Source organism: Melozone crissalis, unplaced genomic scaffold (genome assembly GCF_028551555.1).
Source record: "Melozone crissalis strain CALT ecotype California unplaced genomic scaffold, PUWL_Pcris_2 ptg000012l_1, whole genome shotgun sequence".
Taxonomy (NCBI): Eukaryota; Metazoa; Chordata; class Aves; order Passeriformes; family Passerellidae; genus Melozone; species Melozone crissalis.
In genome coordinates, this window is record NW_026535790.1 from 9797204 (window position 1) to 9813390 (window position 16187).

A 16187-nucleotide genomic window follows, 5' to 3' on the forward strand; every position below is an offset into this window, starting at 1 on the left:
GCAGCATCCTTTGCTTTCCTCTTCCTTCCTGTAGTGTTTGTTTCTTAACTTTAGTGTTTCTTTGAACCATCAGAGTTTTCTCCACCCCGGAGCTCTTCTCCCGTTCACGCTCACGTGCGGCTCTTCGCAGTGGCGATGTGAGAGTTTGCAGAAGTCACTGCGATAACCAACCCCATCCTCCCCGTTCCCAGCCCGCCGGCTTCCAGCACGGACGGCATTTCACAGAATGGCTCGGGTTGGAGGGGCCCTGTGGCTGATCCGGGCCAAGCTCCCTGCGGGGGCAGGGTCACCCCGGGGCACAGGGCTGGGGATCGCGGGCTGCGAGAGCGCACGGGCGGGAGCGGTGCTGAGCGGGGGCTGAGCGGAGCCTCGGGCACTGCCGGCTGCTCCCGGTGTCCGAGCGGGAGGAACCCGGTACTCCTAGCGTGCTCGCGGCCCCGCTGCCCGGGGCACAAGGCTGCGGGTCAGTCGGTGCCGGTACGGGGCAGTCGGTGCCGGTGCCGGTGCCGGCGGGGCGCGGCCCCTTTAAGGCCTTTAAGGTTCCCTGCGCCGCCCGCCGGAGCCGCCGCGCGCCGCTCGGGGAGCGGCGTCACGTGGGGCGCGGCGGCCTCGTGACCGGCCGCGAGCGCAGCACCGGGGCCGCCGCTCCGCGCGCGCCGCTGGGGAGGGGCCGCCGCCGTCCCCTCCCCCCGCCGCGGGCCCCTCACGTCGCCGCCGCCGCCGCCGCCCCCGAGCTCCGGCGCCCTCGGGCGGGGCGGGGCGGCCGGCGCGCGCCGGGCCCGGCGCCGCTTCCTGGTCGGCCCCGCGGGACGAGGCAGCGCCGGCCCAGCATGGACAGCAAACCGCTGCTGCAGGAGCGGCCCCCCGCCTACAGCCCCGCCGCGCCGGGCGCGCCGGGCTACGACTACGGGCACGGCAACTACGGAGCCATCCCCGCCCCGCAGCCGGGCTTCCAGCCGCCCCCGCCGTACTCCTACCCGGGCGCCGCGGCCGCCCCAGGTGGGTCACGGGCGGCGCCGACTCCGGGGGGCTGCGGGCGGGGGGTCCCCGGTGTGCGGAGCGGGCACCCGAGCGCCCCGCTGCCCCTTGGCTGGGGCGGGGGGCGGCTGTGGAGAGCCCTCAGCTCCCGGGACCGGGCGGGGGTGCCCCGGGGCCGCGGGCTCGCTAACCGGGCTGGGCCGGCCGGTGGGAGCGGGGAGCTCCGGGCCGCTCCCGCGTGCGGCTCCCCCGGCACCGGGAGGCGCTGGGGCTGCCGCGGCTCTCCCGCTCGGAGGGGGGCGGGTGCGCCGGGATCCTGGTGTTTCGAAGCGCCATCTCCCTTTGCCCTCCTTCCCTCGGGGCCCCCGAGGTGTTTGCGTTGTGCTCGCCCCAAAATCCCGGCTGGGATCGCTGCCGTTCCTCAGACGCGCGGCTTTTCTGCCTCGGAGTAAAGGCAGAGCCACAGCTCTGCTTGGCACCGAAACAGACCCCAAACTTGTTCTTTGCCTGCACTCCGCTGTACTCTGGTTAATGTTTGGTTTTTCTGATACACTTCAGTAGTCTGGGAGAGACTTAGGCAGGTGAGTAGGTGCAGTACTTTCATTAACAATTAATACTAACATCTGCCCGAGAAAGAAGTAGCCTCTCAGGAAAGAGAAGTGCTTCAAAAGTTACACAGCAGACACAGACCCCAGTCTTTGAGCCGAGCCCTGAGGCTATAGATTGATTTTCCTGTTGATAACGTAAAGCTTGTTTTCCTGTAATAAGGTATTAGTGGTTATTTTCAGTTTGAATAGTGGGGTTGCCAGACTTCACAGATAGATAACTTGATTGAAGAAAGTCTGAGAACTTGGGAAATAAGCTCAAAATGGATTATAACTGGGCAAAATGTGCCTTTATTACACTGCATGCATCTAACCATCCATTTCAAAAGCTTTTTAAAGATATAATTTAAAGTTTTTAATAAAGCATTTAAAGCCTTCTGTCTTCTATCTACAGCCATGAAAATTATTCATTCTTTTGCTAACAACATGGACTTTCAGAAAGTTGGAATTTTTTCCTGTGCCATCCCTTTCTACTTGCATGCTATCACTCCTACCTCACTTTCCAGTTAGAAACTTAGTATATGGAATTAAAGCGTGAAACTAGAGGAACATTTATTCTGTTTCAAATCATTTGTCTGTTGGAGTGGGGCGTTCTTGATATATAACATCCATAGGGAAAGCTATGGTCATTGTTTAAACAGTTTTTCCTGGGTGCTCAGCAGCACTGAAACAAAATCTTGAAGTTAATTATTAGCTCAGTGTCCTTTTGGGATGGTTAAATTGATACTTGGGTTTATGAAGTGGCTTTGTTATTAGATGTGCCAGGTTTTCCAGTTCTGATTTTTTCTAAAGTGCTTAATCAAGACTGCATTCCTGTTTATTATTTTCCATGTTTTGTTGTCATACTTGTAAATTATCATTGTTCTTTGTGCCTTCTGTGTGGTGATTGAGGGTTTTTTCTTGTTTTAGGGTATGCTGTTCCTCCACCAACATCGCAGCCCAACTACTCGAGCACGTACACCATCATCCAACAGCCTGCCACCACCACCTCTGTGGTAGTCGTTGGTGGCTGTCCTGCCTGCAGGTAAAATGGCTCTTGAGGAATTAAAATCAGTGTTTTGTTATTTAAGATAGAGGTATCCATATGGTTCCTTGGTCTTCAATAGCCTTTCTTTGTGTGTATTACAATTAAGTGAAAAGGCACTGAGATCCAGGAGTGGAATGCTTTGGTTTGTGTGGTGTGAGCTTGTCCTGGTGGGCTTGTGACATGGGCTATAAATAATGCAAGACACTTCAAACATGAATTTGTTCTTTAAGATGGAGGAAGATCTGTAAGTGGTACTTTTAACAAAATGGCACTTCAGTAACAGATGTAACAGGTCAGTTCTTGGGGGAAAGCGTGACAGGAAGTCCTTTCTGATGTGTTTATGCCTGGTGATGGTGAGTAGTATGATTTTATTGTGAAACTGTGTAATCTTTGATCATAGTCACTTCTGGTTTTCTGGCAGTACTGTGGAAGAACTTCTGCTGTTGTGATGTGTGTTCCGTTCCCAGTCCAAACTTTGCAAAACCGGGCAGAGTGATTGTCAGAATTGGCTGAAAACATTGGTGGCTTAAAGCTTTAAAAGGTCTCTAAAAGTCCTCTAACTGCAGAAGAGCAGAGAAATTGATAGACCAGACCAAAAATGTCAGTCTGCTGCAGTGATGAAAACAAAAAAAAGTGGTCAGCTGTTACATGGAGTTGCAGCAAGAGAACAACTTCCCCCTTGGAGATCACAGCCATAAAAAGGAAGGAGGCACTCCGTTTGCTCACTAGTGCTGTAAGTCAGCTGTAGTCCCTTTCACTTCTCAGTTCTCCTCTTCCTGGGATATTGGCCATGGCTGAGGGCAGAGGGATTGCTGCTGGTGCAGCTCAGGCACAGCTGTGACTCAAATGCAGGCTCATCCCCTCTGGTAAAGTGTACAGGAGTTACCCTTGCAAGGAGGCACTTGATCCTCTGCAGGTGTGAGCCCTTCCTTGCCTTTCAGAAGGTGCAGGGAACCTGCCTGAGTAGCTGAAGGGATTCCAGTGTGGTGTGTGATGAGTGTGACAGAGGATGTCATATGGCAGAGGCTGTAACCCAAGTGGTAAAGTTGCTGCTTGTCTGAAAGTCAATACCTGCCTTCAAAGGTGGATTCAAATAAGAAGCATCCTGTGGTGTTATGTAAAAACAGGTGCCTGTTGAAATGGCACTAGTTAAGGCTGAAAAACCTGTACCAGCTAGAGCTATTGATCTAGGAGGTGTGTGTTTTACACTGGGGGAAAGCAAGTGCTGAGCTGTTCAGAGGATGTGGTAGATCCTGCCACCTGAGTGATTGCATCAACGCATGCTGATGCTGTAGCTCAGCCAGGAGACAGGGCAGATGTTGTGCATGGCTTGGAGAGAGGCAGGCAGGGTATTTATAGACACAGGTTTTCTGGCCCTGACCCCACGACAGCTCAAAACATTTCATTAGGGAACTGCTCTTGGAAATAGCTTAAAATGGGTAGCTATAATTGTTGCTATAATTTTTTCTTTTTCTGGAAGTTCATAGAATATGCTCAGTTGGGAGGGACTCATTAGGATCATCTAGTCCAACTCCTGGCCCTGCACAGGACACTCCAAGAATCCCACTGTGAGCCTGAGAGTTGTCCAAACACTTGCTGAACTCAGACAAGCTTGAGGCTCCTGAGATGGTCCAGGAAAGACTTTTAAACAATCACTTGCCCATATAATGTATAACTTCGGCCAAATTTTTGAAAATGAGCAGTGTGTTGTTAGGTGTTTTTAACTGATCTCACTTGAGTAGCTTTCTTAAGTTATCAGCTATGCCCAGCTGGAAGTACCCATTGTGGACTCTTTTCTAAAGCAAAAAACTCTCTACAAAATCCTAGTTTACTCTTGGATCCTTAGTTTCTGTTTTAGGCTTTGAAAAAAATAAATTGTGAGGAGAACTGTGAAATATTCTGGATCAGGGAATCCCAAGGATGAGTAACTGTATCTAGTCATGGTGTGTCAGTCTCCTTTGCCATATTACAATGTTAGTTCCCTAATTGTCCTGATTGAGAAAAATCTCAGTCCTCTTTGACTTCTCAAGACCTTAAACACAGTTCTAGTTTACTTTCATGTCCTGGAAACCTATTTTATGATGAATGCAATGTGCAGCTACACTCTGAATACTGCCCTGAACAGAAAAGATGTTGAAGGGGCATTGAGAAATATTAAAAGCTATTAATGGTACATAAAATACTTTGTTATTAAACTGCCAGGTTGTAGGGGGGTAGAATATAAGAAAACAAAGATAGTGTAGAAAGTAATCTCACCCCTAAGGAGTTGCAGCTGGGCCAATTATCAAAGATCAGGAACGGGCCTGACTTTAACAGGCCACAGGTGTAAGCAATGAGAAGCAGAGTGCTATAAAAGAATGGGGAGGGAGGTTGAGAAGGGAACTGGGGTCAGTGGCTGCTTTGTGGAGAAGAGTCGGTGCTCTGGGGAGATGCCTATGAGAAACACCAGAAGGTCTGAAACTTTTGTGATAAGGAGACAGCAGTATGGAACCCCTGCAATAAGATGACAACACCAGGTCAGTTGTCCTGTTACTTTCCTGATTTGATGGTGCATGAATGTTAGAGAAGTCCATGTGCTTTAGATCACCAGGAGGAGCCTTGTGTGTGGCTGTGGGATGATGTAATTCATGGAGGAACCTAAAGGCCATCGAAAGGATTTCTGCCATCAGGAATACAAAGCAGTCTGTTGCCCTATGGCATGTATTTGTGGTGCTGATTGAAATCAAAACTATTTCCAGCTTAAAATATGTGGTCTTGAGGAGAAATATGCAGTACTGGTTTCTTATTTGAATTGGTGTCTGTTTTACTGCAGTCACGAGTGCTCTTGCAGTTAATAAGCTGGCTCCAGTACAGTCCATCTTTAGGCTTTTTTTATGGTATTTAGTCATAAAAAGTACAAAGTTTCTCCAGCAGTAGCCTGTCTGAAGTTGGTAATATGCCTGTGGTGACTGGTAATTGCATTCCTGCCCTTCTCCCTCTGAAGCACTGCTGCCATCTGAGGGATGACTCTCCTGGCTCTTGCTTAGAGCTGTTCCTCACATTGAGCTCATTCCTCACTGGTCAGTGTTGCTTTTTAGTTACAGACCCCAGTTTTAATGTGCTTCATCCTTCCCTGCACTCTCAGAATGGCTTTGGTGGTTGTATTCTGTTTTCTCAGTGTGTGTTCTTCTCCCAGCCCTGATGTACAGGGAATTAAACTGAGTTGCACAATCTTGTCAGCTTTATGGCTTCTAGTTGACATTTAAGGTTTGGCCAAGTCCTGCTTTTAAACCATTTTATGTTCCTGAGTGCGTGTTGAGTCATTACAGGCACTGCCTTTAGATATCCTGCTGTGGAATTATCCTTTTAGCTTGGAGAATGCAGCCTGGCTGCTTTACTTGTGGCCACTTTCATTTTCTTTTTCTCTCTCTTTTGTTGTTGGTGATAACTAACTGCTGAGGAATGTTTGCTTTCCTGTTATTTAACAGAAGAAAGCTCCTTTTAAAAACTGCAAAAACATTTTCTTGATCTGATGACTGCAAAAGCCAGTTCCCTCAAAACCTGGGGGAGAGCCTGTGATGGGCCTTGTTGGGTTTTTATTATTGGGTTTTTTTTTTGTTCAGCTGGGAGAAAGAGCAAGGGAAAGGACCTCACACTGCTGCAGCTTTCACTTCTGACAGCTACAGTGCATCTGCTGGACCAGCAGTGTAGTGGGTCTCAGATTATGCCAACACTGAAGCTTCTTCCTGAACTGGAAGATGAAACAAGTTTAATTAAAATTGTATTTATTCTGAGATGTCTTACAGTGTTCTCCCTGCCACAGGTGCTGTTCTGTTGTTTTGATTTATATTTTTTTTATTTATTGGGGTTTTTTTTAACTTGAGAAAGTTATAAGTTCTCAGGTTTCAGCTGAAATTTTGTTTTTGTCAATTACACACATCTTCTGAGGAAATAGGCTCTAGAAAAATTGCACTTAGGTGATCGAGTCCTTCCAAATTTCAGCCTTCTGGTCTTCCATTATTTCAGTCACAAATGATGTGTTGGCTTTGATAAAAGGTTGCTCGGGATACAGGTATTCTATAGCTGTTTATTATTTAAACTTCATGTGAATATTCTTTGAATGTAGTGTGTAGCTGCTATAATCATGCTTGTCCCTGGTCTGATGTTCCCATTCAAATCTAAATTTTGAAACTCCCTCTGTGGCAGGAGATGGGATATGATTTGAGAGTTCCAGATGGTTGGTCAGTGATCTTTGTGCAGGACAGCAGTTTTTTTCAGTGCAGTTTCTTTTCATGTCTTGCAGAGCTTGTGGTACAATCAGCCTGTCTCTGATTACCTGGGGTGACCCTTTCAATGTATTTGTAAGGTCTAAAAAATGCTGATAAGCCCACATTTGAATACTGTGATGTAGTGATAAGTCTAAAATTGCATGTGTTAAATCAGACCAATGCTGTGTTCACAGATCTCATTATCAGCCCTCTCATCCTGAGCATTTGACTTAAGATCTTAATGTGAGAGTTACTTTGAAAAAAGGGGTTATCTGGAAAACAATTTGGTTTCAAGTACTTGTCAGTGGGCATAATTGACCTTACTGTATGGAGTTGGCAGCTGCAGTCATAGCTTAAATGCAAGATGCTGCTTGCAGTATAAATAAACCTTTCCACTTTATTTTTAGAGTGGGAGTGGTGCAGTTATAATCAGCTTTTATGTGGTTTATGCTGTAGAAGAAAATTTATGTTTGGTTATGTTGGTGAATCTAGAGTTTGAATATGGAATCTCTAATTGCTCCTCATCTCAGGTAAGATATACAGGCAAAAAGTATCCATAATCTCCCTTATAAAAAGTATTTTTTTTTCTTTTTAAATTTAGTAACTGGCTAAGCAGTGGTTGGGTAAGTGTTCATCTAAAATTAGGTGCTGACATAAATCAGCAGAAGCCAAGAAGTGTTTGTGTGGCTAATGCTGTAATCACACTGTCAGACATGATAGGAGCTCAGAAACATCAGGTGTGCTGTGGGGTCAGGCAGGCACAGCTCTGCTGAGTGTCCCTGCAGCTGCCTTGCTCTGCTGCTGGCCTGCTGTTGAATATGAATGGCAGTTTTTACATTTTTAGTTGTAGTTTGCACTACCACTGAACACTCGTGAGTAACTGTTTAGGAGGAAGGGAGTTTAAAAGAAATTCTGTTTAAAGTGTCAAGGACATGTGGTGACCAGTGGGCCCTGCAAGCTGATTGAGGGGGTTGATTGGAAGGGGTTGGGCTGTGCCCATCACTGCTGGGGCTGACCAGCAGTACCCCATTGATCCCTCTGTGTTTGATTAGTGTGTTTGTTCTTTAAGGTCACATCAATAGACTGCTTATACTCTTAACGGAGCACACTGGCTTACTTGTCACAAATGGAGGTGTCAGGGCAGGAACTGAATATGGAATTATTAGGAGACAAGGAGAGGATTTCAAAACAGCAGTGAAGCAGGAGTTGGGTGCCTGCAGGAGGGAACTGCTCAGTGTGTGTGAAAGGAAAAGAAGGCATTAGTGTAACAGCAGAGCAGGAAATACAACAGCTGTAATGTGCTGTGGGCAGTTTCCAAATAATGCTATTTGTGATGTCATTGAAATGCCTGGAAAAGGGGCTTTGCCTGTCTTGGGTGGATCTGCAGTGTGAAAACTGAATTTTGAATTACTCAGAAAGCTCAAGAGTGTGTCTGAGCCTCTCCATACATCCAGTGTGTTACTGGGTTAACCTGGGGAGAAGCAGAGGCCTCACCTCCTGAGCTTGTGCTGCTGCTTTCTGTTTGGTCTGAGGCTGGTCAGCATTTCCTGCACGTCCCAAGTGCAAATTGCCAAATTCAGCTGCTTCATCCAGACCTGATGGTTCTGGCTGGACACTGCAGTGTCCTTTTTGCCCCTGTGTCTGTTACTGGTGTGTTCCAACAGTCCTGAATTTCTTTGCATTCCAGCTCCAGTAGCAGAGTGTTCCAGGAGATGGCACTTCTGGAGCTCCAGCTCTCAGGGTTGGCACTTTGTTTTGCCACAACAATGCAAGATTACTTGAATATTGAATTGGATATCTCTGTGCCCAGAGAGATTAGAACAGTGAGAGAGGAGCTCTGCAGAAGTGTTCTGCTTCAAGATGCACTCCTCATGAATTCAGATCTGACCCTTTACCCTTTTTGCCAGAGCTGGGCCACATTTTGTAGAGTGAGTTTCAGTAGTGCAGGTACTGCTGTTCTCTCCCCAAGGCTCCACAGCCCTTCAGGAGAGCCTCCTGTTCTCTCCCCATGGCTCATGTTATGCTGAGTTTGTGAAAATAGCCACAGTGTCCAGCACAGGCTGCCCAGCTCTGAGCTGTGGGACACTTTGTGCTGAGACTCACATCTATGTGGTGATATGAACTTGGTCTGTGTTTTTTAGTTGCCTTAAAAAGGATGTTATCTGAGGACATGACTGATAGAGCTACTGCTGGGATCAGTGGGAACCTGACAGTTCCTTTATTTTATACCCGATACAGAGTTAACTTCTATCTCTGCAAACAGAAATAAAGTGCATTAAAGTGAGGGAAAGCTTAAGGGGAATATGAACTTGTGTAAGCAGCAGAAGATCAAGAACTCTTGGAAAAGCCTCTGGCTCCTGATGGTGGCTGAGGGAACCAGCCACCATCAATGGTTCCCAGGGTTAGTCAGGTTGCAGAGGTTCAGGCAGTTGCTGTAAGGAAATGGTCTCTTGAGCCTGTGCCTTCCTTCCTTCGCTCTATTTACACATCCCAGAGCTTGTCCCTGACTGCTCCCAGGGAACAGCAGCTTGTTGGCCTTGGCACCCTGCTCACAGCCTGCACTTCAGGGTCACTCAGCTCTGTTTGCCTTGACTTGCACCGTACCAGGAGGATACATCTTGTTCCAGTGTTTTACTAAACTCCAGATCGTGATTATGTAACTGCACAAATTTCTAAAGTCTGAATTGTCTGGTTTACTGTCTGTCTTCATTTTGGGGGATGCTCAGATACAGCACTTCAGAAAGGAGTCAGGGATTGAAATGGAGGTAAATTTCTGCTGTCATAGGACTGTGCTGAAACCAAATTTCCATGTGGTCGTGGAGTTGGGAGTCAGCTGGAGACATGTGACATCAATAATTAGTTCCTCTGCAGTTGTAAAGAGAGATCAGTTTTGAGAAGTAAAAACCAGGAACAAACTCCAGACCTTGTACTTTATCTTGCTCTATAAAGTGGTGTGGTTTCTCGTGACTGCCAAAGCACTGAGTGGTGATTTGAAGGCAAACTTGTTGAGTGTCCTTTGACTGAGTCTGTTTTCCCTTTTTGCAGGGTTGGCGTGTTGGAGGACACCTTCACCTGTCTTGGTGTTTTGTGTGCCATTGTATTCTTTCCAATTGGGATTCTGTTCTGCCTTGCACTGAGGCAGAGAAGATGCCCCAACTGTGGGGCAGCTTTTGGCTGAGGGGCTGAATGTGGACGTGCTTACTGAAGCTACAACTGTTAGCATACTCTTTCTAATGTAAATGTCATGTACAATCATTTTATTTGCTTCAGACCTGTTTTGTAAAGTGTGAAGGAATTTAGTCTCTTGCATGTAATTTAAACTTAATCTTTTATGAGCATGTGCATTGCAAAACATGAAAACCTGACTTGTTTTCCATGTTTAGTGGCACCTGTTGAAAACTAAATAAAATTGCTTTTCCTTTTGCAATCCTCAACTTGTGGCTGGATTATTAAATATGTTACTGACATGTTTGGTGTAGTCTGAAAGCAGAGTAGTAATCCTAGGTACAACAAAGGGTATTTGCCAGAATCCTTGTGCTGATGATAAATGATGTTTGAGGCTGTACATGTTTAGGGCATCAGGTATTTGAGGGAAGTGTTGTAAGTGCTGTGTGTGTTACCTCTATGGCAACTGCTCCTCTCCCCCACTGCAGGCACAAGTATTAACACACAATCAGAGCCCTGTTTTAATTAGTGAGGGTTGTGCTTCATGCAGGGGCTGGAGTTGGTTCACAGACAGCAGCAGGAAGAGCCTGGGGCACTGCCAACCATGAGCTGCCCTGAGTAAAGGCTTTTGCCTCTTAGATGGTTGAATTCTGATGCTGAATTATTGCAAGCTCAGACAGGCTGGGTTGAGTTGCCTCTGCTGTGCTGTAGAAGATGGGCTCAGGTGGGGGTGCTGCTGATTCAGAGGGGATGGGGGTGGTTATGCAGGGTGCTCTGGCAAACTGTCCTCGGCCTTGAACTTGAAAGGCAGGGTCAGAGCAGCCAGCACATGCTCATATACTATTTTTTGATATTAAGTAACTGAAAGGCATTTCACATGACTTGAATTCCCTGTTTATAGTAGTAGGAGTAGGCACCACTAAAGGAATGAGCCAGGAGATGCTGCAGGAAACGTGCACGTGTAAAATGGAATGGTTTAGAGTAAGGATTCTGCTCTGGCTGAAGTTTAAAAGCTCAGTTTCACTTAACTCAGCTGCTGCACTGTGCCAGCACTCAGGCCTTTGCTCAGCTCCTTAACTAAAAATTTGCAATTTTAAGCTTTTTTTTTTTTTTTTTGGGTAGGCTACAGTAATGGAGGAACTTCAAAGGCAGATTTTTATATTGGCATTTGAGAGAAAAACATGGCACTGCTTTATTATGACCTTTTATCAGACTAAGTTTGACAGCAGTTTTTAAAGACAAAATTATCACTGAAGAATGTGTTGACAGTGTAACATTAGACTGCAGATGAGTTTCTGTTGACTTGAAATTTGTGTAATGAACATTAAGCAAAGCATTACAAGTTGTCTCTTCTTAAGGGGATAAATATTTATTTATAACCTAAGGTATCTTTCTTACACAAAATAACATATAATCATTTATACAGGCAATTCTCTATTCTGGAATAAGGCAGTTGTTACATTCTTCTGTTTGAAAAAAAAAAAATCACTGTTGTCTTCTTTAGATGGCATATGCAGGTTTATATTCTAGAACTTACCATTGCAGCTTCCAAGTAATGAATGCCAAAGATTCTGAGCTATTACTTATTCTGATTCACTAGAGTATCCAAACTATCTCCAGTATTTTCACAATTTCTACTACAAAAAAGGCATACTGTAAAATCAAGCCCAAGTGCTCAAACACTAGCCCAAAGCAATTACTTCATTAGAAACTACAGGTTTAAAAAACATCAGAGCTCCATTCCAGTATGTGTCTATTGTACAGTAATTACATTTAAATAAATTTTTAGGACAAGTTGAGATAGTAATTGTCATTGCTGAGACTGGGTGTAGATGAGGAGGAAGCAGGTGTCTGACCCTTGTGTTCATCGGATAATCGGTGCTGATCTGTCATTTGTTACTGTGGGTCTGAGTTTCACTGTTGCAAAGGGGTTTTCTCCACTGAAAAGAAATGCATCAAGTTACTTGAAGGCTTTCTGCAATCCAACCCCAAATTTATTCATCAAGTCCTTCACTGTCAAACAGTAACTTATGGCTCTGAGACTCAGGGATTCTGTGCAACCCTTAGTTTAACTTGAATTTTTAAAATGAGGTTACATATGAAGAATCACTTTTCAGTGAGCCAGAAATATGGGAAGTTAATGCCCAGTTACATCTGGACTTTTTAAATAGCTCCCAGTCTTCAAAGATTTTTGCTTTTAACCCTCAAAATTAGTTAAAGAAGGGTTTTAAGTCCTGCTCCCTGTCAAGCTACTGGAGAAATGTTTTTCTGAGAAGGGCCTGTGTATTGTGCTGCACTTGATGCCACCCTTGAGGAAAGTGCAACTAATTTTCGCCATATTGTTCTAGCAGTGACTGGGAAAGGTCACAGAGAAATTAATGATATATTATTATATACATCCTTATTTCCCCTTATAATCAATAAAATAAAATAAGCCAATATAAAAACACAACAAAATCAGTGTAAAACTATTTTACCTTAGAAAAGGTGGTTTTATAATGCCATTCATGTCAGGTTTCTGTAAAACAAAAAAAATTCACATGAATTCGTAGAAATATGCTACAGGTGATCTTGCTGTCCTGCTAAGGGAAAGAGACCCTGTAATTAATCTGTATGGCCAGTTTGGTTTTAATTCTTAAAATTTCAGTGCTGAAGCAAAGCCTGCCAGGCTTTCCATTCCAGACACGCTGTTTCAGGACCTCATTCAGCAGGTTCTTAACTCATGCTTGGCTTGTGACTCCAATGAAATTGCTCAAGTACATCAGCTGTAGATAGACCTTAGAATTAGGCCTAATTAACCCTTAAAATTAAGAAAAATGAACATGCCTGAATTAAATCTTACTGAACACCAACCCTCCTCAAAACTATGTCAACTATTAAAGTTTTTTTTTTTTATAATTGATACTGTTGTGCATATTACTGCCTTGTGTAGCACAGCAGGAACAGTTTAACTGTCAAGGACCATTCCTCATCTCTCCTTCTTGAAATCCTGAGCTATTTTTTCTGTGTATTCTGAAACAAAAATAAGATGCCTTGAATCATTTCCTGCTTCTGCATAGGAGGCCCAGTGAGCAGCCTGTTTTACATGTCTGTAAATCCTGTAGGAATGTCCAAGGCAGCCCAGGATAATGTTGGGCTCATTTCCAAAGCCTATGGAGATGTGGGGCTTGGGGACTTGCACGGAAGCAGGAAAGACAAGGAAGTTCTGCAAGAATGAAAATAAACAGTGACTTTGGAACAAAACACTTGGTTGCAAGTGCAGCAGCTCTCCTCTAGAGTTGTCCTAAGATGGGGTCACAGCAGCTGCTCTGAGTTAGGAGGTGCCTCAACAAAAGTGGTCATTGTTCTATACTCCAGAAGTTCTAGTTTATTTTAGTTTTTCTTTCCCTGTAGAAATTTAGATTATCAAAAAAAGATGTATTTGTTTTCCACTCCTAGGAGCTATTAGTTTCCATTCTGGCTTCCAAAGAGATTGTACAGCTCTAATTAAAGCTCTGCCAACTGGCTGATCTGCCATTCCTCTTGAGTTTCTGGTTCAACAGGAATGTTAGTCCACAAGCCTTAAATTTATTCCTAAACCCCCTGACCTAATGCCACAAACCAAAACAGCCTTTAAGGTGTCTGTTCCTGAGAATGGAGTGCCCCCAGCAGAACAGTGCAGGGATCCTGAGACCATTTCACACATTCTGTAATTCTTTAAGCTCTTTAGTCAGTCACCTGCTCCCAGGGCACAGAACTCTCCCTGCTGGACTGGCACCTCCCAAGGGCTTTGGACATAATCACATTTGAAGGCCATGTGGATCCTGCAGGCTTCTACAGCAACACAGGCTGAGGGAGCCACCAGAAATTCTGACATTACACCATTGCTACGGCTCATGGCTTCCTCATTCAAAAATAAAAACCACAAATATGTCAAAATACAGATGCTGGTCTTCAGAATAATTTTAGGAATTCCCAGATGTTTGTTTTGAAAGTAACTGAACACTGAGATTTAGATAATATTTCTTGATAGTCATTTTATGGAGCAGCAAAGCTTCATTCCTCACAGAAACATTGTCCCAGAAACATCACTGCACAAACTACACGCTTCCTACCCCACAAGGTTCATTACTGAGAAATAAACCCACTTACTTGAATGTGGATTCAAATTTATATGCTAAGATTAAACTGTTCTGGCTCCCCCAAAAAGTGCAAATCTTTTCTGTAGGAATATTTAGATTTGGAAAAAAAAAAGGGTATCCAAAACATGACTCATAGTGAAATGGAGTAAGATCTCTAACTGAGAGGGGTTTCACAAATCTCCAACAACAACTTTCATACTTTCTTTCACACTTTTTATATTTGTAAAGTGAGGTAACCTGTTCTTTTAAGAACTAGACACAAGTCTGTGATTTGATTACAAAAGTGATTGTAAAGGCCACTTCAATATCTACTCTAAGATTCACCAGATTACTTGGAAAGCAAAAACATCTGTCAGCAGGTCAACCCAAAATTTGTTTGGATCCTAGACTGAGAGATAAAAAATTTTAGTCAATAAATAATACCATTTTTTAGCTGGCAGCCAATTGTATTATTCTTTGACTCCTGAAGTTTCCCATGGCACTGACTAATGGAACTTTGCATCTTACTTTGGTACAGTGTCCCATATTTTAGCAATGCTAACCTTATTTTATTTAATTTGGTTTTTTTTGCCTTCAAAATGTGATCTCTGCTTCAAGAGGCGTTTTGGAGAAAGTCTCAAAACATCACCCTTATATACACATCAGCAAAATACTTAAACAAGCAGCAAGAAAAAGCTTGTAGTTGCCTAATTTGATTAGTCTTCATTTTGAATCAGATTGAATGCTGCTTAAACAGCAGAAATAACAGCATTGTTATACATTATCTGTTCATAAAAATGTATTTTCACTTAGCTGCAGCTTTGCTGAAAACAGCCAGGAGTTGGTACAGCTCTCCCCTGGCAATAGCTGCAAACACAGAGTTTACACAGAGTTTATTCTGCTCTAAGTCCCCTGTGTCCCACAGCCCTAACATCACTGGAGGTGATGGATCTGTACTGCTTTCTGTGAGAATTTCTTTTCATGTTGAACAAATTCCATGGCTGAGAAGTTTTGCTGTGCAGAGTAAATCTCCTGCTCCTGTCAGTGATATCCCTGATCAGTTCTTCTCCCTTCCTGTTAGGATGGATGGACTGAAATGCCAAAACCCCTGATATTCTGCAGACAGATGGGTCAGAGGGCTGAGCTCCAGCACAGGTAGGTGAGGTGGGAGCTGCCAGGGCTCATTTCAGAGCAGGGTGAAATGTTTGGGTTCATTGGGTTCCCTGACTCACCGGGCCCGCCTGCTCCGCTCTGTCCGTCGGGGTTTTCATAGCAGCGCCTTTGGCAGGCTCAATCCGTCTGTCTGTCTGTGCAGCCCCCAGGTAGTCTGGTGGTGGGAGGACAACCTCCCCCTTCTCCACAAGGTTCACAGAGCTGACACTTCGGATTGGTGCAGGGCTGCAAGACAGAACCCAGCAAATTCTCAGGTGCCAGAATCCAGCTCGCACTTCCCTGCAGCACCGGGAAAGCTCAGACGTGCACGAGCTGGAAGTGAATAATGGTGCAGTGTCCTGGAGCCAGGGGGAATCTGAGTTAGAGCTGTTCCAAAGCTACTCCTTGGCTCTGTGTCTAACCATTAAAACACATTCTTAGCATAATTAAGGCATTGTACTACAGGCTATTAGAGAGTATTTACTGTACATGTTACTGAACTTTAAAAACCGTGAGCACAAAAATAACATTTTAAATAAATGTTAGTGAAGGTCTGGGCATTTCTGCAAGTGCCACCCAAAATGTTACCTTGGCACTGGGGCAAAGGCTTTTTCTTCTGCTGATTCATCCAGTGGTCTGGTGTATGATGATGGAAACCATCCTTTTCTGTAAAGGGAAAGGTCTTTTATATTATATAAAATTGGAAAGATCTTTCAAAACACAACAGTAGTCAGCAAACAGATTTGACTTTTGAAGAAACCAGTTTCTAATTATGCCAAATGAGTGTGTAAAACTAAATATGTGTAGAGATTCTTCCTTAGAGGGAAACCCCAAGTCCCTAGTCAGTGACAGCCAGTAAAAAAGGTGGAAAACCATTTACTAATATCTGCTAACATAATCTGGTGAGACACAC

At 44.6% G+C, this 16187-nt stretch overlaps 2 protein-coding genes across 2 annotated transcripts in view; one reads left to right on the forward strand and one right to left on the reverse strand.

Moving 5' to 3' along the window:
* The first annotated feature begins 783 nt into the window (after window positions 1-783).
* On the forward strand, window positions 784-10291 carry BRI3 (brain protein I3). Its single transcript, XM_054271149.1, has 3 exons — window positions 784-999; window positions 2493-2607; window positions 9903-10291. The coding sequence occupies exons 1-3, from the start codon at window positions 831-833 to the stop codon at window positions 10033-10035; spliced, it is 417 nt and encodes a 138-aa protein (XP_054127124.1). The 5' UTR covers window positions 784-830; the 3' UTR covers window positions 10036-10291.
* Window positions 10292-11231: 940 nt separating this feature from the next.
* Window positions 11232-16187, reverse strand: part of BAIAP2L1 (BAR/IMD domain containing adaptor protein 2 like 1) — a 32901-nt gene continuing 27945 nt past the window's right edge. The window contains exons 11-14 of the mRNA XM_054270924.1: window positions 15863-15940; window positions 15355-15520; window positions 12500-12540; window positions 11232-11962 (exon numbers count right to left, since the gene is read on the reverse strand). Of these exons, the coding sequence (XP_054126899.1) occupies window positions 11887-11962; window positions 12500-12540; window positions 15355-15520; window positions 15863-15940 (361 nt within the window). The 3' untranslated portion in view covers window positions 11232-11886. The remainder of the gene's footprint in view (window positions 11963-12499; window positions 12541-15354; window positions 15521-15862; window positions 15941-16187) is intronic.

Coding starts and splice junctions, on each gene's coding strand:
- BRI3 (XM_054271149.1), top strand. CDS start 831: ATGGACAGCAAACCGCTGCTGCAGGAGCGGCCCCCCGCCTACAGCCCC. Junction 1,000..2,492: donor GGGCGCCGCGGCCGCCCCAG/GTGGGTCACGGG, acceptor TTCTTGTTTTAG/GGTATGCTGTTCCTCCACCA. Junction 2,608..9,902: donor GGTGGCTGTCCTGCCTGCAG/GTAAAATGGCTC, acceptor CCCTTTTTGCAG/GGTTGGCGTGTTGGAGGACA.